The sequence below is a fragment of the Neofelis nebulosa genome, chromosome 6 (genome assembly GCF_028018385.1).
Source record: "Neofelis nebulosa isolate mNeoNeb1 chromosome 6, mNeoNeb1.pri, whole genome shotgun sequence".
Classification (NCBI taxonomy): domain Eukaryota; kingdom Metazoa; phylum Chordata; class Mammalia; order Carnivora; family Felidae; genus Neofelis; species Neofelis nebulosa.
In genome coordinates, this window is record NC_080787.1 from 44,812,832 (window position 1) to 44,833,928 (window position 21,097).

The 21,097-nt window shown below is 41.2% G+C and overlaps 1 protein-coding gene across 4 annotated transcripts in view; it reads right to left on the bottom strand.

Moving 5' to 3' along the window:
* Positions 1 to 21,097, bottom strand: part of ZNF318 (zinc finger protein 318) — a 46,889-nt gene that overhangs the window by 10,267 nt on the left and 15,525 nt on the right. The window contains exons 6-10 of one of the 4 annotated variants that reach the window (XM_058734033.1): positions 19,520 to 19,824; positions 14,207 to 14,410; positions 13,648 to 13,747; positions 12,574 to 12,692; positions 7,856 to 12,283 (exon numbers count right to left, since the gene is read on the bottom strand). In XM_058734033.1, coding sequence (XP_058590016.1) covers positions 8,975 to 12,283; positions 12,574 to 12,692; positions 13,648 to 13,747; positions 14,207 to 14,410; positions 19,520 to 19,824 — 4,037 coding nt within the window. In that variant the 3' untranslated portion in view covers positions 7,856 to 8,974. Of the gene's footprint in view, positions 1 to 2,447; positions 3,276 to 7,855; positions 12,284 to 12,573; positions 12,693 to 13,646; positions 13,748 to 13,999; positions 14,098 to 14,206; positions 14,411 to 19,519; positions 19,825 to 21,097 lie in introns of those variants that run through there. The other 3 variants (XM_058734036.1, XM_058734035.1, XM_058734034.1) reach the window with 3 other exon arrangements.

A 21,097-nucleotide genomic window follows, 5' to 3' on the forward strand; every position in this document is an offset into this window, starting at 1 on the left:
CCAGACAGAAAAGGTCACATATCCTATGATTCCATCTATGTGAAATAACCAGAATATGTAAATCCATAGGGACAGAAAGCAGATTGGTAATTGCCAGGAGCTGAAGGGAGGTAGGAATGAGAACTAACTGCTTAATAGACACAAGGTTTTATTTTGGGGTGATGAGAATGTATTGGAACTAGACAGAGGTGATGGTTTACAACATTGTGAATGTGCTAAATGTCACTTGTTTATCTCACCTCCATAAAACAAAAACAAAACAAAACAATACCTCAGATAGCAGTCAAGAAAAGTGGTTACATTTCTAAAATGTGTGTGTGTGTGTGTGTATAATGTTTATTTATTTATTTATTTTGAGAGAGAGTGCAAGCAAGGGAGGGAAGAGAGATAGGGAGGGAGAGAATCCCAAGCAGGCTCCACATTGTCACTGCAGAGCCCAATGCAGGCTTGAATGAACAGTGGTTACACTTTTGAAAGTGTAGTAACTGGATGAGGACATGAGAGGGGCTTCAGGGGTGTTGGTTATATTCTATCTTTTGATTTGGTTGTTGGTTACCTAGGTGCGTTCATTCCATAAAAATTTTTGAGCTTAACACTTGTGATGTGTGTGCTTCTGTTTTCTATATGCACCTTATACTTTAATATAAAACTTCATTTTTAAAATGTTAGAGAGTTGGCCATAGGACCCAGGATATACTCAAGGGAACTGAAAAACTTGTGTCCGCAAACACATGCATACAAATGTTCATGGCAGCATTAATCATATTAGCCAAAAAACAGAAATAACCCCAAATCCCGTCAATTGGTAGATAAACAAAATGTGGTATATCGACGAAGTAGTGTATTTTTCAACCACAAAATACAATGAAGTACTGACACACGGGACAACGTGAATGAAGTTTGAAAACATGTTAAATGAAAGAAGCCAGACACAAAAGACCACACATTGTATGACTCCATTTATACAAACTACCCAGAATAGGTAAAGCCACTGAGATGGAAAGCAAATTGGTGACTGCCAGCAGCTTTGGGGTAGGGAATAATTGGGAGCGTCTGCTAATGGGTATTTTTTTTTAGGGGGAGTGGTACAAATGTTCTGGAATTAGATGGTGGTGATAGTTGCACAACCCTGAATATATTAAAAACTACTGGACTGTATATATATATATATGTATATTTTTAAAGAGAATCTTTTTTTTTTAATTTTTTTTTTAACGTTTATTTATTTTTGAGACAGAGAGAGACAGAGCATGAATGGGGGAGAGGCAGAGAGAGAGGGGGCAGAGAGAGAGGGAGACACAGAATCGGAAGCAGGTTCCAGGCTCTGAGCCATCAGCCCAGAGCCCGATGCGGGGCTCGAACTCACAGATCGTGAGATCGTGACCTGAGCTGAAGTCGGACGCTTAACCGACTGAGCCACCCAGGCGCCCCTGGACTGTATACTTTAAAATGGTGAATCTTATGTTACAAAAAATTTAACGTTATATGAAATATATTTCAACAAAAAGGCCTTAAGTATCTTATCATTATAATATGTGTGAACTCTAGCATATCAAATAAAAGTTCAGAGGGAAAATATTACTCTAAAAATGTTCCCTTTCTAGGGGTGCCTGGGTGGCTCAGTCGGTTAAGTGACCAACTTTGGCTCAGGTCACGATCTTGTGGTCTGTGGGTTTGAGCCCTGCGTCAGGCTCTGTGCTGACAGCTCGGAGCCTGGAGCCTGCTTCGATTCTGTGTCTCCCTTTCACTCGGCCCCTCCCCCCCTGCTCACGTCTCTCTCTCTCTCTCTCTCTCTCTCTCTCTCTCTCTCTCAAAAATAAACATTAACAAATTAAAAATTAAAAAAATAGTAAAATAAAATAAATAAAAATGTTCCCTTTCCCCCTGCCCATCCCCCAGATCAGCACATCTTAAAGGTGGACCTCAGATACCACTGGAGAATGCAAGCAGGAACAGTTAGGAATGAAAGCTGTGACCAAACACCTGATTGTCCCTGAACAGAGGAAGGTGGTAGCTGATGAGAAACAGATCTTGGGTTGAAGCAAGGGAGAGAAAGTAGAAAGTGGTGGTGACAAAGTGTTGGCAGCCCTGGCACCAGAACGCTTTCCATTGCTTCATCCACAGGGTCATACCTTAGGAATGAGTAGTCCTTAACTGACAGAAACTCAACAGCCAGAGGCCCTGAGATACTTTTTACCCTTTATCCCCTTACTTCTTATTCCTTTGGTGGCTTTGGTTGTATATTATGCAGTTCTTTGTACTTGTAGTGTTACAAGTATTCCCAAAACTTACCCAAACCACAGATTTATTTGGGTAGTAAATTAGACCTCTGGGACTCTAAAAATGCCTGGATTTACAAATCATGAACAAAAGTAGGCTAAGAGTTTTAAGGGCAAATCTGGATCAGGGGGAGCTCAGATTTAAATGAATCTCAGAGTTTAAAGGACTTAAAGGTCAGCTAAAATTTTATTTGATTTTGGTTTTCTTCCTCCACAGTCCCAAAGTGCAAAAAGGAGTAAATAAAGTACCTACTAGCATTTTAGATAGAGAGTAAGGGGTTTCCCTGGTAGTTTGAAATGATGCTTGCCTGCTTCTGTGTACTAGATGTTTCAGTGAGTGTAGGAGAGGTAGTAAGTCTGAATGAAAACTGGTAGACAGCAGTCCTGAAGTCAGAAATCCTGAAGTCAGGATTTTTCAAACACTACCTTTTGTGATTGTCTCCCCATCCCTCTGCCTCGTTTGTCCATTCATACCCCACTCCTCTAAGGACGTGCCAAATTTTTACCTTGGTTCTTAAATGGACAAGAATGAAACTGAGACAGTAGATGTTCTACTTGCTGGGAACACTGGGGCCCCTGGATCCAGGACGGATGAGAAGATCTGAACTCCACAGCTTTAACGTAAGTGTGGCACAAAATGAGAGATGGAAGTTAGGAGATAATTGGAGATGAGGAGTGGCAAGTTTAAAATACACATCTATATGCCTATCTTTATCTCATCCCTATTCTACTGCTACAAAAATACAGACATACATACTTGCTCACCCAATTCACCACTTCCTGGCAGTTAAAAACACGGGGTCTTCTCCACAACCCATTCCTGCCCCAGCAGTCATACCCACCTTCTGAAAGTCAGACCTTAGAGGTGACTACCTACTGGCCCCAAGGGCGCTCATCATTTCTTTGGTCTCTGTGGCTTCTATCCCTGCCTCCCTGAGGCAGAGAGGTCTTCTGCAGTCGTTCCTTCTGGAAATCTGAAGACTTCTGCAATTGCTCCTGAAAAGAAAGGAAGAGAGGCGGGCAAAAGTCAGTAAACATCTTTATAATCATCCTTATGTAGGTAGGCTGTTGGAGAGCTGGGTGGAACTTTAGCAGGGGCAGAGTATCAGAGGAGATGAAAGAAAATACCTCAATATGCTTGACTTTACCTCTTTGCCATCTTTCTCCATATCCTCTATCGTGTAACTCTGCCTCTACTTTCACCCTGCTTATTCACTTCCCTTAAACATGCTCATTTCCATTGTTTTCTACAAAACACCTTTCTCTCCTGATCTTCCACCAGTGGAATGGACAAAAGCCTATAAAGCTTTTAATCAATACATCTAGATATGAATTAACTTTTATCCTCTTGAATGCAGCAAAGACTTTGTGGTATCTTTTGTGTACCTGCATTAAAGTAAGCTTTGTGAAGACAAGTAGCTCAATTTATAGTATTTTATGACCAAATGCTTGTATACTTGGGAATACATAAACAGCTAAACAGAGGCGGGAGCAAGAGAAAGGGAAGAGGAAAAGAGAAACAAGAAAAGAATAATATTCTTCAAGAATGGAGGCTGAAGAATGTACATTGCCCAGCCTTGATGGGAATACAGGAATTTAGGGAGTCTTGAAGGAAAAGCAGCAGGACCTATTTATAGAGAACTGGTAAGAGGAATGAAGACAAGGATCCACTGAGTGAGAGAGACACATATTTAAAAATACACAAAGGAAAAAAAAAAAAACAAACCTGGTCTACAATTCCACAGCACCAGATAACCCTTACTGACATAAAGTTACATATTTTACGTGTGTGTTTGTGTGTACTTATTTTATATGTGCGTGAAATATTTATATTTTATATAAAATGGTCAGGATGTTGAAACAAAAATAGAGAGTAAGAAGTGAAAGCATCCCTCCTCCTTCTACCAACAGCAAACTTTTTGCTTTTTTTTTGTTTTCTTCCGGAAATCAAATGGCAGCTTGACTTAGTTTTTATGAGGTGACAAAGAGGATGTTGCGCCAAATCAGAGATGTGGGTTTGACTGACTGACTTCAATGCGCCTATAAAATCTGGCTGGAAGGAGAAAGGTAGCCATCTGAAAATTAGAGTCCAAAAGTCTTTTATTGGTAACTCTAAGGTCAGTTTATCCCCATTCCTACCCTCAATTTTTCTTCTAGGAGCTTCAGGGGCAGTGTGTCCCCCTCCTGGCCAGAATGCTGTTCAAATGAAGAGGCCACTGGCAGCCTTGATATGCATTTGCTGTTATAGACAGTGCTTTGTATACAAAGATCCAGGACAGAAGCAGTCTTTTGGAGTGCTAAGTACCCAACAAATACAATCAGCAGTTTGCAGCTTTTACCCACTTATAAATTGCTGAGTATTCAAAATCAGTTAACAAAAAATAGCTACTATTACCACATTGATTCTTTTAACGAATTTTTATTGAGCACTCTTATGTGGGTCAGGCAACTGTGCACTGGGAATACAATCATGAAAAAACTGTAAGCAAAGACAAACTTCTTGCTTTGGAGAGTTTATAATCTAGTTGTGGGGGAAGGCATATATTGATCAAATAAACACATAAATGTAAAATTAAAACATTCATTGCTACAATGAAAACATACAGAGTCCTCTGAAAGTGTATAAGCATTGAGGGCAAACCAGGATGGGAGTGATTTTTTTTTTTAAATGATAGATTTTCATTATCAGTTCCAGCGCTTGGCTTATCAATGAACAGTTACCATATACAGAACTTTTTTGATTAAAAATTCCATAAACGTTATTACAAAATTAAACTCTAAAGAAATGTGTTCACAATCCCAAACTATTTTCATTTGTCCATGTTCTCACAAAATTGTTAATAAATGAAGACCTTGCTTAGGTTCTCTCTTATCCCAAGCTTGGCAGGTATGTTTTGTTAAGGGGAGAACCAAAGTTTAGGGATATTTATTTTCTACATAAGCTCTAGATCCAACATAGGGCTTGAACTCATGGCCCCGATATCAAGAGATGCATACTCTACTGACTGAGCCAGCCAGGTGCCTCAGGTATATTTTTTAAAAACCCATCTCACAGGGTGCTTCGATGGCTCAGTTGGTTGAGCATCCAATTTTGGCTCAGGTCATGATCTCATGAGTTCAAGTACCATATCAGGCTTGCTGCTGTCAGCACAGAGCCTGCTTCAGATCCTCTGTCCCTCTCTCTTTGCCCCTCTCCTGCTTATGCTCTCTCTCTTAAAAATAATCATTAAAAAAAAATACCCATCTCACTTCTATTATAGGCTGTCTCCTCTCTGAACATGCCTCTGACTTTTTATTTTTTAATTACATACTTAATGTCCCTATAGGATGCCTGTTTTTGTATGTCCAACCATCCCTGCTGCCCAACCTCTCACCATTCTTCCGCAGTCCCTGAATCTGGCAGTTGATAAATGGACACATGTCCTGGCATGCTTTGGTACCAAAGCATTAGCTAGCTTTTTGATTTTAATTTTTTTTAGAGATGAAGCTGTATTAGGTAAAATGGGAATACTTACCACAAAGACTAAGAGTATTATTTGCCCTGTGAATAGGAGGAAGATGGCTTACGAAACAAAAGGTCTCCGTTCACAAAGCCAAGTGGAATTTGGGGGGGTTATTTACACAAATTAGGTAAAATTAGGTTTGCCCAAATTTAAACCTAACTACTGATAATTTGTTTTCACAGTTGAGAGATTCCAATAAAAACTTTCTGATGTTTGCAGAATATTAAAATAGTTATCTCTGACACCATAAGCGACATATAAAGATTAGGGCCCACTCCTTGCATGTGCCTGTCTCCTAAGGTGAACATTTATTCAGTGCTGTGATAGTGCTGAATAAAAATAGGCCCTACTTTTAGATGCTGGCAACTGGGTTAGAGTTCTGCCTTTCCTATCACAAGGCTTCTCTGGATGGGCTCAAAGCTAGATCCTACTGATCAAAGAGAAAGCCAGCAACACTTCCTGCCCAGACTACAGAATCCTAAAGGCTCTCCTTCTGCTAGTTCAAGGCAGATACGAAGAATACTATTGTTTCTTACAAGCAGGAATCCACTCACTATTCTAGAAAAAGCCTGAAGTTATCAAGTACAAGAAAGTAATTCAAAGTACTCCAGCCACAGCTACTTGAATTAGTTCTGTACTGCCTAGATTTTGCCTCTTTTCTCTTCCCTACCGTTCTCCAGTGTCCCTCTCCTAACCTAAAGAGGAAGATTCTGACTCCCTCAGATATAGAATAAGGGTAAGAGATATGGACAGGATTAACCCCTCTCCACTCTAAACCCAACCATCTGTCCCCAAAGGGAGATGAACTCACTAAGTAATATCTGGCATTTTAAACTCTTAGGTTCTCTGATTCCTGTAGATAGGCTGCCAGAATAGGGAAGGAGTAGTTCTCCAGAAAAACAAATACATCTCCGAAGCTCACCTGGGTTTACGTTCATCTAAAGGGCACCTTCTGAGTCAGTCTATGGTTTCTGGGCCAGGAAAGTGCATTAAACTCAAGCTTCAGCCTAAAAAGCAGGCCTAGGAAGACTACTAGGGATGGCATGACCCTGGATACATTTGGTGCTGCAATGGAGATAATGATCCTCATCTTAAAGGAGGGGGGAAAAAAAATCCCTGTGGCACAGGGAGGTGTGGTAACTTGTCCAATATCACAGCAAGGCAAATGGCTGAGGAACATTCAAGGACTTAACTCTCCCAAATATGTGCCCTTTCCACAACATGAACAACAACAAAGGCCAGGACATCTTCTAAGTAGACATTAGTCAAGGCTTTAGAAAAAGTAAATAGCCTCCCCAAACTCAACCTAGGATTCTGCAGCCCTGCACACAAGTTAACAGGGAAAAAAATTCCTAGGAAAAAAGATCAGCAACTTTGCATTATTTTTGAGGGTGTGGGTAGAAAACAAGACTCTGAAGCCTCTGTTGAGCCAGGTTATAAATTTCTGACAACAAGAAAGTAAAAAGGAAACTGGGACAGAGATCAGAAAATCTGAGGACTGGGGGGATGGTTAAGCACCCGACTTTGGCTCAGGTCATGATCTCACGGCTCATGAGTTCGAGCCCTGTGTTGGACTCTGTGCTGACAGCTCGGAGCCTGGAGCCTGCTTCAGATTCTGTGTCTCCCTCTCTCTCTCTCTGCCCCTCCCTTGCTCATGCGCTGTCTCTCTCAAAAATAAACATTAAAAAAAAGAAAAGAAACGAAAAGAAAAGAAAAAAATCTGAGGACTAAGCTTTCTGATCCCCAAGAGCACCTTCAGCAAGAACATGAATGTTCTATGGGGAGCTCAGCTTCCAGAGCACAGGGAGAGCCAATATAAGAGTTTATGAAAAGCTTCACAATAGGAAGATGCCAAAACCAGACCACTATTGCCTACTCACTACCCACCCAGGCAGCACTGGGCACAGACTACATAATTTAACAATCTGACATGACGGAAGCAGCCCTAACAAATGGGGGAAAAAACGACTGGGAGGGAGGAGATAGACAACAGGAAGGCAGGAGTTCATTGTTCTAGTTTTCCTGTGGAGTTCAAATGTGTGTGGTTTTCAAAACAAAATCCAGAAAGAAACATGAGGTTAATGCATTTATTCCAAGTAATTAACACATTAAAAATAAAATTAAACTTGTCCAAGCCAACTTATAAATTCTTTAATCTTTTGAACAAAATGTACAACCCCAAACATCACACTATGGTGGAAATAACTTGGGAAAGGGAGAGGTAGAGGAAAGAACACATATGGATTGTGGAACAGAGAATGAGTCCAATCCCAAAACAAGTTTCAGCTCTTCTACCTCTTCAGAACAGAAATGGCTGCTACACAATTTAACACAAAATGTTACTGGATCACAATACAATGAACACAAAGGCTGTTTCAAAAATAAAAGTGACCCAAAAAGCATATCTGCTCCTGGCATTGAGCCATGAATAAGCCTTACCGATTAGTCGTCTTCCAAAAGTGAACCTGCTAGATTTTCTTCCTTTATTGAGGCTATCTCCAAACAGGTTTGTGGGTTAGCAGGACCATTTCAAGCAAAGGCAACAGGATAAAGGAAGTGTGGGGTTGACATGGCACAAGGAAGTAAACAGTAAACAAAAGAGCTACTCACGCTGCATTTCAAACAATGTTAAGGCAGGCCCATCCAAATGGAAGCCTAAGAGATGAACAATCCTTCCTTCATTAGTAGTTTTCCATTTCAGCAGGCTTTCTGGTGTTTCTCCCAGAGATCCATCAGCTGCCCAGGAAATTGGGTAGGAATACAACATAGCAATCGAAGTCAGCTCTCTCTGTCTCCCTCCTCCCCCACATTCCAGAAATGGCAGAGTCAAAGCCAAAATACAATCAATCAAAGCACACTATGTGGTGAGCCAGACAGACATTTGATTTTAATGACAAAGTAGGAGAAAGCAAATTGGCAAAAAATAAAAATAAAAATAATAATAATAACAGAAAAATACTTTTTTACAGATATGTATAGAAGTTATGACTGATTTGTCTGGTATCTTAAGAAAAAAGGAAAAAAAAAGGAAAGAGGTAAACTTTTGGCTTCCATGAACATTTACTGTAAGATGCTTACTGCATCTCTTGGTGTAGGTTCCAGATGAGATAGCCAACTAGTCCTGGATCATCTGGGCACCTGATTTCTAGAAGCCAATTTGATTCATCCACAAGTAGCTCTGGATGTGTACTTTTAGTCATGAACACTGGATTCTGTGTGGTCCTGGGTGGCAGCAACTGAAGCTTCTTGTGCAGTTATTTCCTGAGGGACCATATTGCCTCCAACTATTTGCTCCCTTGTAGGAGACCCTGAAGCCAGAGATTTTGCCAAATTCAAAGGGTGGTCAGTGTCCTCATCTATTTGAGGAATTGCTAGATGTGTGATGGATACTTTCGGTATTTCTAGCTGTAGTGGTCCCGCCTCCGGGGAACTACACTTAGGAGGGTCACCTGGCTCAGAAAGAGGAGAACATATCTTCTCTTTTTGAACTCCAGATGTCCGTGTGACAAATTCAACAAGGTCTGGAAGGCAAGGAGATGGCCCAAGGCCTGCAGGATTAATTGTTTCCGATTCCAATCTGAGTGAATCTTGTTTCTCTAATTGAGAAGTTTCTTCCACTTCTTCAGGCATCATTCCTCCTGCTAATAGGTCAAGTGCTTGGTGTGTTCCCTCTAAGCTCCCCAAACCAAGGTTAACATTTTCTGTAGGAAGTCCAGTTTTCAAAATGTTAGGGGTGATCCTTCCACTTCTGGGATTAGATGAGTTTTGTTCACCTTCTGCTCCAAAGTTAAGCACCAGGGTTTTGGGAGAATCTAATGGAAATTCAGAAAAGGATGGGATTGGTTCCAAGTCAGGGAGAGTGGAGGGATTACATCCTATAGGTGACATAGAATTTTCTTCACACACTTTCTGAGACAGGGCATTTGGGGATCTATGTGCTTGGTCTACCCGAGTATTGCAGAAATCAACACCCATATCCCCCAGGTTCCCCAGGGCAGCAAGCTCTTCTACTTTTAAGTCTGTAACTGCAAAGTCTTCTAAGGCCTTGCTTTCTATTGTCACTGTTAATTCTGGATGGACATCTTGTAGCTCCAGGGTTTCTGTTTCTGGTTTCTCTGGGCTCTCCCAGGTCTCTGACTTATTATTTTCATCCCAAACAGTCAGTTCATAAATCATTTTACCCTGCAAGTCTTTTGATCTTTCTCTCTGGAGTTTGAGGCTTCTGTAACTTGTCCTGGAAGAAGATTCTGGAGCTGAATTTTCTAGCCACTCTTCATTACCAGTTGAAACTCCTTGTTCCTGTGCACTATCTGTTAAACACATATCTGATCTGGCTGGGGACTGGAGAAGCAATTCCGGAGCAGAAACTTTCACAGGTATATCTTGTGGGTTCTGGAGTAAAGACCTAGCTTCTGGTGGAAATGAGTCTATTTTTGCCTTTGTGGAAGAGAGAGCCTGTGCACTCAAGTCACTCACTACTCTACTTTGAGTTTCACTCACTGTCATCAATTTCCTGGACTGTTCAGCCTTTTTGTCAGTCATTTGCAACTCAGACTGTTCTATTTCTCCCTCCCATGTACATCTGTCCCCACGGTTCAAATTAGAATCCTCTATGCTATTGGGCCCAGCACTGATACCTGTTTCCTCTCCTACCATCCCTTCAGAAAGCTTTGGTCTCTTTTCTCTTAGTTTATTGTTTACCTCTACCTCACTTTCCTCACAATCCTTAGATTTGTGGAGCTCTTGAATTTCCTCATCCTGGTTACCAGAGTCTATAAGGTGGGTTTCTACCAACTTCTGAGATTCCATGATATGACAGTGCATATCTGATAGCTGAGGGGCTGGCTCTACACCTGGTGGTCCTGGTTCTCCGAGATCAAGCTCGATTTTTCCTCCTGGAGATATATCCCTATTAGTATCACTCTGGAAGGAGCTAGAAGTCCACATGGCCAAAGTATCTGTCTTTGGGGTAATAGTTTCATAAGGCCTGCTTTGGCACAACCTTGTCAGAGGCTGTAGGAATCCATAGCCACTGCCTCTGTTTTCTGAGTCTGTGTGTTCTACAACTGACCATTTCCCTAGGGACACCAGAGTTTTTGCAGTGGGCTTTTCAGGAGCAGAGATCAAACTTCTATCTGGAGGCAATCCCTCTTGGGATGTACTGTTGTTCAAAGTGGAAGTGGAAGAGGTGTCCGAACTTTCGACTCTAGAAAGATTGCTATTTTCCCCATTGGCCAATAGACCGCCACTCAGCTTAGTCTCAGGGGCCCCCTTTCCACCACTACTGTAGAATATATCATATAGGTCCTTAGCATTGGCTGTGGCTAAGCATGAATTTCGCTTTTCCAATTTTTTGGCTTGTTCACTGAACACACTTGAGAGGGGAGGTGGAGGACGCACTAACACAGAGAAGAGGGTCTGGTCTCGGTCACTCTCACTCACCCCAGGAGCTGTCTCATCGGAAGGAATGGCAGCTGGCTGTGCCGACGCCATGATGGCTACTGGCAACACAGGATTCAAAATGTTAGGACCCAGGAAGCCAGGGCTGAGAGTGTGAGATACAGCTGGGTTTGATTTGACTGGAGCCAAGACAGCATTTGTCTGAGCAGGAGATGGAGAAGCTAGATGAGGTATAACTGGGGGTGGCGGAGGTGGTGGTGGAGGGGGTGGTGGAGGAGGTGGTAGCACTTGTTCAGGTATATGGGATGGTTCATTCTTTTCAGCCAGGACCATTTTTTCCTCTGGAGACCCTTTTAGAATCACCTCTTCCCCACCAAATGCTTTGGAGATGATATCAGGAGGCAAGAGAAGATCAGCTGAAGACTCTTTAACCACTGGCAGAGGCTTAGCAGTAGTTCCAGAGGACTTGATGGACAGAAAGGTGTTAAGAGGAGCTGGCTTGCTCACTGTGGCTGAACCTGACTTGCGGAGTACTGTGGATGGGATAGGCAGGTTGGGTCGGATCTTAGTCTGGGTTGAAGTTGTCACAACGGGCATCCAAGGGCTCGTATGTGCAACAACTGTTTTCCCAGAGAGCTTGATTTTGATGGGCTTTGCCTTCCCAGCCTCAGCTTTCCCATCCTCTTTGTCCTTACTGTTTTCCACAACCTCTTCCTTAGGAATACTTGGGACCATTGAACTTTTTTCCTCCTCTTTTTCTGGCTTCTTCCAGCTGAATTTCCCAAAAGATGTTGGTGATTCTTTCTTTACCTCTTCCTTTAATTGCAGTTTGATGCTACCCTTCCTTTTATTTTCAGCCTTTTCAGGGGAGTTCCCACCCTCAGAGAGTTGGTCCTCTAATTCCTCAGAGACTCTGTCATCCTCTTTTACTTCCTTCAAGACCTTTGCCTTTTTTTCTTTCTTCTCCTCCTTTGGTTTCTCACTAAGTTTGCGCTTTAGCTCGTTCTGCCGTCGCCGTTCTGTCTCTAGGACCACAGCCAAGCCAGCTTGGCGGTCTAGATTCCGCCGCTCCTCATACAATGGGTTTTCAACCACATATTTCTGGGAAGAGAAAACATAAAGGCTCAACAACTGGTCAAAATACAATAAGAAAGAAAATCTTGGCCCTGCTACTACTGGAATTCAATTGGTAGAAACCCCTAGAGTCATCTTCTTCAAGGATATAGATGGTTCTACCAGGTCAGCATCTCTTATTAAGACTGACAAGAACTTCCTAGAGATTACACGGAATTTGAAGTATTAACAACTTTTTCTGGCTCTGAAGTGGTTTGACAAAGTCAAAAGGATTACTGGAGAAAGTAGGAAACTCCACAACTACTACAAAGACCAACCTTGTATTTCTCATTGTGTTGGTGACCCTTCACATGTTGCTCTCCGGAAATTGGATCCCCCAAAAATTCCTCACAGAGCTGGCAATAATATCCAGTGATGGGAATCAGAAACTCAGACCCTGGAAGAAGTAGAAGTCAAGAAAATAAGTCATTTCCACCCAGGACGTCAGTAAAGGAAATCCCACTTCCCTTTGCAGCAAAAAAGTTAATGGTATATAGGACCTTACCCACTTTCCAGTCAGAAGTGGCATTTAGATGAATCCAAATGGCACAGTTTTCCCAATTTAAAGCTTCAACTCAGGACCTCTAGCCCTTCTACCTCTTGGGAACACTAACTGGTTAATTCAGGAGTTTTCTGTGCCAGACTCATTTCTGTTGTTGACTCTCCTCAAACTCCAACTACCACTAAAGCATTGTAGGATGCTAGCTCAGTACCATTTGTATGAGGATCTCTCATGTTGGTATTAATGACTCAGGAATCTACCTTCTATAGATCTAAAGGATGGAGCAGCGTTGACTACTTACAAAGGTAAGAAATTGAGAAGTAAAAAGACAAAAGAAACTTTCTACTTCTCAACTTATCCCCAATAACAACTATTCAAAAATATTTTCTAGTTCTTAGTTGAAAAGGCAGTTAAATTACCATACCTTTTACTGTTCTTTATTTACATGGACTCTAAATAAATGAGATTTTAGTGCATAAATCAGTGACGAAAAAAAGTATACATATATTAAAAAAAAATTTTTTTAAGTAGGCTCCATGCCCAACATGGGGACTGAATGCATAACCCTGAGATCAAGAGCTGCATGCTCTACCGACTGAGCCAGTAGTATGTGGTATGTATATGTAACATGTGTTAGAATTTTGGCCATATGAGTAGAGAGCATTCTTGTCTTACAGATCTCTATTTCTTTAGACTCTAGTACACTGTTTTGCACATAGAAGGCATTCTTACACCGTTGTTAACAAAACAGTATGTCTCATCCTATGCTGCTTCCTAGTACCTAGTTCAGAGACACCTCTTCTTTGGCTAAATGTAAAGAAACTTCAAATGGAGCCAGGGGGGAACATACCTTTTGCAGGAACAGTTATCTTGTCAGTACGTTTTACAGCATCTTGCTTGGCCTCACTCTGGGTCTTTGAAGCCCAAGGTCTGTTGTAGGGATCCAGTGTCTATTTGCAAGAGGCAGAGGTGCTCACATAACAGCACTAAAACTCAATGACCCCTTTTCTTTCCTTTTTCTCCCCCACACCAGGGGGGACCAGAAGCCCCCAGGTACCCACCCCCACCCTCTCTGCGAACTGTTTAAACGGAAATCACCTGTGGAAAAGGTAAACACATGTTAGAGCAAGTACTAGCAATAGATAAAATGAAACAAATAATCAGGTACTCAAGGAATCAAAAGAGGCAGAAGCCTCACTTACACTTGTCATGGTGTTTAGTTACAGGCAGGTCCCCTGGACTGAGCCCTGGGGATGGTGTCTCCTTTGTTGGTATCTCTTGGCTCTTCAGATTGGGGCTCCTGCCCATATGAGAATGTTTCATTTTCCAGCTTTGTAATGCAGATGGGGGTATAGACGTTTGAGGGGAAGGAGGGCGAGAATGGAAAGAACAGTGGGCATGATACCTACCTGTGTGTGCTTCTTATTGTGCATATGAGTGAAGAAGTCAAACATGGTCCCACAGATGGTGTTGCAGTCTTTGCACCAGTGATTGCCAGCATCATAATACTCATAGGCAGCAATGGGCTGATCAGAATGCTTAGCAGCTGGCTGGAGGCTCTCAGCAGGCTTGGGGCTCTTAGTATGGGAATTCTCACTGTTTATTTTGGATTCCTAGAGGGAAAACACCTGCACTCAGAAGGAATTCAAGGTAGTCTAGACCTGTCTTCTCTCAGAAAAAGCAAGCAGCTTACCACTATAATAGATACAGGGCCATATGACCGTATTTCCAGGGCCTAAATCTATATAAACTGGGGAAAACCCGAGAAATCTGTCTGCAAGGCTCAAACAGAACTAGACTCCATAGTGCTGCCTTACCAGGGAGAATACATCATAATGGCAATATATTTACTTATGTATCCCAAAATATTTAGAAAAATACTCAATATTATGGAAACACTGGCTGCCTCTAGAGAAGGAAGTAGAGAACAAAGATGGACAGGAATCTTTTTATTATATACCCTTTGGTAGATGTTGAATGTGTTCTCTATGCAATTAAATATGTTAAATTTAAAAATCACAATGACAACTACGAAGAAAAGAAAAAACAATATGGAAAAGGTAACTGACAGGTTAAGCAAATGCAGAAAACAAGTCAAAGTCACATCCAGGGACACAAAACTGGACAGCAGGGTGGGCACTGTGCACAGATAAAGCAGACGGTCATCTACATGGAATGACTTAAAAGAATCTGGGTAAAATATTTCAAACTGCCTAAAATACCATCTTTAGAATTTAACACCTTTGAGTTAATGTGAATCCTCTTTTAAAACATATCAACTCCCCAGATTAAGTTACCAGTAATAAATACTTTAATATGAATTCATGTGTCAGCAAGCTGGGAATAAGGTACTTAGGAAGTGAGAAATCTTGGTTAATGTTGAGGAGTGAGGCACAGAAAACAATAATTTGGAACACAGGGAGGGTAAGTATGAATGAGGAGATAAGGTCAGAGAACTAGGCACATGGGTTAGTAGGGAGAGGAAGATAGGCTGGAGAAAGAGAAACAATTAGGACTTCAAAGAGAATCTTTCCTTATTAGAGTCTTATTCAAGAGTCACTAAAGAGGGGTGCCTGGGTGGCTCAGCTGGTTAAGCATCTGACTTTGACTTAGGTCATGATCTCCTGGTTTGTGGGTTCAAGCCCCTCATTGGGCTCCCTGCTGTCAGCGCAGAGCCCACTTCAGATCTTCTGTCCCCTTCTCTCTATACCTCCCCTGCTTGTGTTTCTCTTTCTCTCTCTCTCTCAAAAATAAATGAACATTTAAAAAACTTTTTAAAAAAAGAGTCACTGGGGCGCCTGAGTGGCGCAGTCGGTTGGGCGTCCGACTTCAGCCAGGTCACGATCTCGCGGTCCGTGAGTTCGAGCCCCGCGTCAGGCTCTGGGCTGATGGCTCAGAGCCTGGAGCCTGTTTCTGATTCTGTGTCTCCCTCTCTCTCTGTCCCTCCCCCATTCATGCTCTGTCTCTCTCTGTCCCAAAAATAAACTTTGAAAAAAAAAAAAAGAAAAAAAAGAGTCACTAAAGAAATCACACCCAGCAGGTAAGGGATGGGTTCGTGTATACACTGCTGGCAAGTACTGACTGGTGCTATCTTTCTGAAAAATAATCTAGGAATACATATTACATATCTCAAAATTCTTCATACCCTTTGACCTAGCAATTCTACTCCTTGACATTTATCCGAAGTAAATGATTTTGTCAAACAGGAGGTGATTTGACTGGTTAAATAAATTTTGGTATCCATACAATAATTTCAAATTAAGGTCATTTAAAATATTATAAGGGCACCTGGGTGGCTCAGTCACTTAGGAGTCCAACTCTTGATTTCAGCTTGAGTCATGATCTCATGGTTCATGAGATCGAGCCCTGTGCAGGGCTCTGCATTGACAGCATGGAGTCTGCTTAGGATTCTCTCTCTTCCTCTCTCTCTGCACCCCCTCCACAATTAAATAAACTGTAAGAAAATATTTTAAAAATAAATTATAGAAGGGGCGCCTGGGTGGCGCAGTCGGTTAAGCGTCCGACTTCAGCCAGGTCACGATCTCGCGGTCCGTGAGTTCGAGCCCCGCATCAGGCTCTGGGCTGATGGCTCGGAGCCTGGAGCCTGTTTCCGATTCTGTGTCTCCCTCTCTCTCTGCCCCTGCCCCGTTCATGCTTTGTCTCTCTCTGTCCCAAAAATAAATAAAAAACGTTGAAAAAAAAAAAAAATAAATAAATAAATAAATAAATTATAGAAATCTATTTATTAACATGGCAAGATGTTCATGATATACTGAAAAAGCAAGTAACTAAATACATTTGAATAATCAAAAAGGCTATGCAAATAGGACACAATGTCTAATATCATCTTATCCAAACAACTTTCTGTAACTACTCATATTCCTTTATCCAGTTTTCTTTTTTTTTTTTTTTTTTTAGGCATTTATCATTACCTAACCTGTACTTGCTTTTGTATTATCTTTTTCTATTTCATGAGAGTTAGGACCTTGTCTATATAGTTCGTTGCTATACTTCCCTCTATCTAAAATAGTGCCTGTCACTTTCTTGGGAGATCAATAAATATTTGTTTAACGAATTATAAACAGAAAATGAATAGCTGGAATAATATACACCAAGGTATTAATGACAGTTGTCTCTAGCTAGATGAATCGTGGACTTGTGTGTGTTTATTTTTACGAAATGAATAGAAAGAAAACCTCAAGCCAGCTATGCATTTTAAAGTGAGGCAAAAACAGAAAAAAATACCAACCAGAGGAAGGAACAACATTCCTTACTATTGAAATGAATACTGACTTGTAACATATCCATATTAGCTTCAGTGAAAATGAAGCCAAATTCAAATCACGATGACAGGCCATCATGGGGCTGGTGCATAAATGGACCCCAAACGATGTATAAGTCAACTATAAAGGGTCAGAACTTTTAAGTTCTTCTCCCATCAAAGGCCCTGAACTCAATGACCCTGGTATAAAAAAGAGCATAGTCCTACCTGGTTGAAAAGAGGACTCTCCCAGGAAGGCATAGAAAAATTAGAGCTTGGACGATAGAGGATACAGAATATCCTCTTCTCTACCTTCCCAACATTAACTGAGCACCTACTATGCCCTAGACAAAGTGGATACCATGGGAAACACAAAGATAAATGAGTTTTACTCTTTTATTCTCAGGAAGTTCTTACTTAGTGGAAGAGACAGGCATGAGAACAAACATGATCTTAATTAAGTTTTAAATAAGATAGAATGAAATAAATCTTATACGGTAACCATAATACATTATGAGAGAGCTCACTACATATTTAATATATTAAAGAAGGGGTGGGGTGAGGCACCTGGGTGGCTCACTTGGTTAAACGTCCGATTTCGGCTCAGGTCATGATTTCATGGTTCATGGGTTCAAGCCCTGTGTCAGGCTCTGTCTTGACAGCTTAGAGCCTGGAGCCTACTTCAGATTCTGTATCTCCCTTTCCTTCTGCCCCTCCCCTGCTCACGCTCTGTCTCCTCCTCTCTGCCCCTCCCTTGCTCACTCTCTCTTGCTCTCAAAATGATTAAACATTTTAAACAATAAACTAATTTTTAAAAGTTTATTTATTTTATTTCGAGAGAGAACATGAGTGTGCACACAGGGAAGGGGCAGAGAGAGAGAGAGAGAGAGAGGGAGGGAGACAGAGAATCCCAAGCAGGCTCTGCCCTGTCAGTATGGAGCCTGATGCATGGCTCAAACTCACAAACCATGAGATCATGACCTGAGCTGAAACCAAGATACAGCCGCTTAACCGACTGAGCCATCCAGGTGCCCCAAAAGTTTATTTATTTTGAGAGAGCGTGCATGTGAGCAGGGAAAGGGCAGAGAGAGAGAATCCCAAGCAGGCTCTGTGCTGTCAGCATGGGGTCTAATACAGGGCTCTATCCCACAACCCTAGGATCATGCCCTGATCTAAAACCAAGAGTCAGACACTCAACCAAATGAGCCACACAGGTGCCCCAGCCAGTATGAAATTATAATGAGCAAGGGGAAAAAGAAGCATGAAATAAGGCTGAAGAGGTAGGTAAGGGAGTATTACAATCACTGGCTTATACTTGGAGAAAGGATTAAGAGTATAGCCATATAAGCAAAAATTGAAGGTGGCTTGAACTTGGATGGAAACAAAGATGGTGAGATGGATGAAACTGAGATTTACTTTGCAGGGAGAACTGAAAGAATCTGGCATTGATTTTGTATGGAGCAGTTAAGGAAAAGCAGCACTTAAAAAGCTTTTCAGGTTGTTGGCATGAAAACTCTTGGACACTGGGGCCCTTGAGATGGGTTAACAATGAAGGCAGAAAAGAGGGAGGTTGAGCACATCATTAGTTTGTTTAGTTTAGTTTAGGGTATGTTGACTTTGAAGTGTCTATGAGACAATGAAGTAGAAATGGTGAGTAAACCACTGGACTTCAGGTTTGGATCTCACCAGACTCCTTTGAGTTAGAATATAAAACTAGAAGTTGTCAGCATGGTATTTCAGCATAGACCTGGATGAAATGACCTAGGGAAAAAGCAGAATTCTGGAGAACTGGGCTATGACTGATTCCTGAAGAACTAAAATATTTAAATATCAGGCAAAACACAATAGGCAGCAAAGGAGACTAAGCAGCAGCAGCAGCCAGCATACTAGGAAGAAAAGAAATGTGACAGAAGCCAAGGGAAGAAAGCATTTTTAGAGAGAGTGCTTCCCTGTATTAAATACTGCTTTGAGAACTAAAATGTATTCACTGGCTATGCAGCATGGTGGTGACCCTGTTGCTAACCATGAACCCACAAAATGGTATACATAAGTTACAAGAAGATTAGAAGCCAGGCTGGAGTGGGTTAAGCAATAAAGGCTAGAGCAAGAACATGGGGGGCCCTGAATGCTGAGGATTTGGGATTCTATTCTGTGGGCAATGAGAACTGCTAAAATTCTGAAGTAGAGTCCCGTTGTCTGACCTATGCTTTACAAAAATAACTTCAACAAGAGTAAGAACAGGTTGGAAAAGGAATCTAAGAAAATGGTTAGAAGGGTTCTTTAGGAGCCCATGGAAATAAAAGATATAACAGAAACAGAAAGGGGCACCTGGCTGGCTCAGTCAGTAGATCATGCAACTCTTGATCTCATTGTTATGAGACTGAGCCCCACACCGGGCATGGAGCCTACTTAAAATTAAAAAAAAAATTTTTTTAAAGAAATGGAAAAGTTGAATTGTTACCTTGCTATTTGAAGAGGAGCTTGAGGTTGATGACACTTTTTCTGGGCTCTTAGATTTTTCTGCTTTCCCAGCCTTCTCTGTAGTCTCTTTACTGTCATTTGAAGACTTTTGGGATTTATCCAAAATGTTTATTCCCAAGATCTGAGCCACTTTGTCCAGTTCAGACTGCTTCTTTTCTGCCTCTTCTGCTTCTTGTCGAAGTTCTGCAATGTCCTTCATGATGTTATCCTGAAGCCGACTCACCTCCACCAGGAGTGGGTCTTTGTGGCCATCCTTCTCCCTTCGTTTCTTGCGCAGCATTTCTCCTGAGCAGACGAATGTCAAAAGAAAGAAACACAAGGAAAGTAAGACAGGTCATTTTTCTGTCACAAGTAGTAATCTCCCAAGAGTCTATGGTCAGAAAATCTTTTCCCTTACAACTTTCCTTTATAAAGGCAAGAAAGACTCTCCTATCACATGGGCTAGTTTAGGTGAAGCTTCTATGGAGGTAAAGGATGAGTGATTACATTATCTCTTATGTAGGAGTTATTAGGTAAGGATCTACAAGCAGGCTTCAGGAGATCCATGAATCCCCAAAATGGTATATATAAGTTTATGTGCATTTGTCTTTATGTTGTTAACTATGAATCCAGTGACGGTCTTCTTCAGAGAACCAAGGAATTATTCAGAGGGCGAAAAGAATTCAGTTACATATTTGACTTTATTTAAGGACCCTTTACCAGTACCTACACTGAGTGTTAGGTTTTGCCTCAGGTTCACCTAATGTTATCTCCTATTCCAAACAGAAGGTCCTCATGAAATAATCTTCACAGGATTAATAACTAAATTTCTTATCCATAAACAGTCCAAATCCAAACAGAAGAAAGTGTATCTTCTCTCACTCTCTATTATTCCAAGCTGTCATCAAGCTGTAATATTTAGAAGCCTTATTATGTTCTTTCCTCAGTGTGCATGTGAATTCCTAAAGGCACAGATGAAGAGATGGAATCAAGAGGCATCATGGAACATCTTTTTGTGCAAAAAATAAGGAAGTACTTAAAAAATGATGGAGACATATCAAAGGACACAGGAGACCCTTTAAGGGCTCCCACTGGCCAAATCTGGGGCAATTTTGGCATGAAAATAAATGACAATATATAATTATAACTTGTTAAATGAAGAATCCATGACTTCACACCAATATAAATGACCAAGAGATGGGAGAGGAGGGATGGGTAGGAAGCTCTTCATCCTAGTAGAAAGCCAACTAATAAAGGTAGAAGGAATAATGAGAGAAAATCACTATTTAACAACCATCATAACAAATGATTTAGGCAAGAATCACCAATGAATGCTCAACTAGTGAGAGGAAATTTGAGGACTGACTAAACATTTACACAGTCTAGAAGTATCTCTCCTATAAGTTACTAATTATAAAGGGTAAAATAATAACTTTGCAGCAAAGAAATTCCTGAAGACACCATCTTAACCAAGTGATCAAAGTTGATACCACCAGTAATGGGACAAACTAATAATGATACAAACTCAGCATCACCTCTGTGATGCTCTTGTCAAAAATGCATAACCTAAATTTAATCA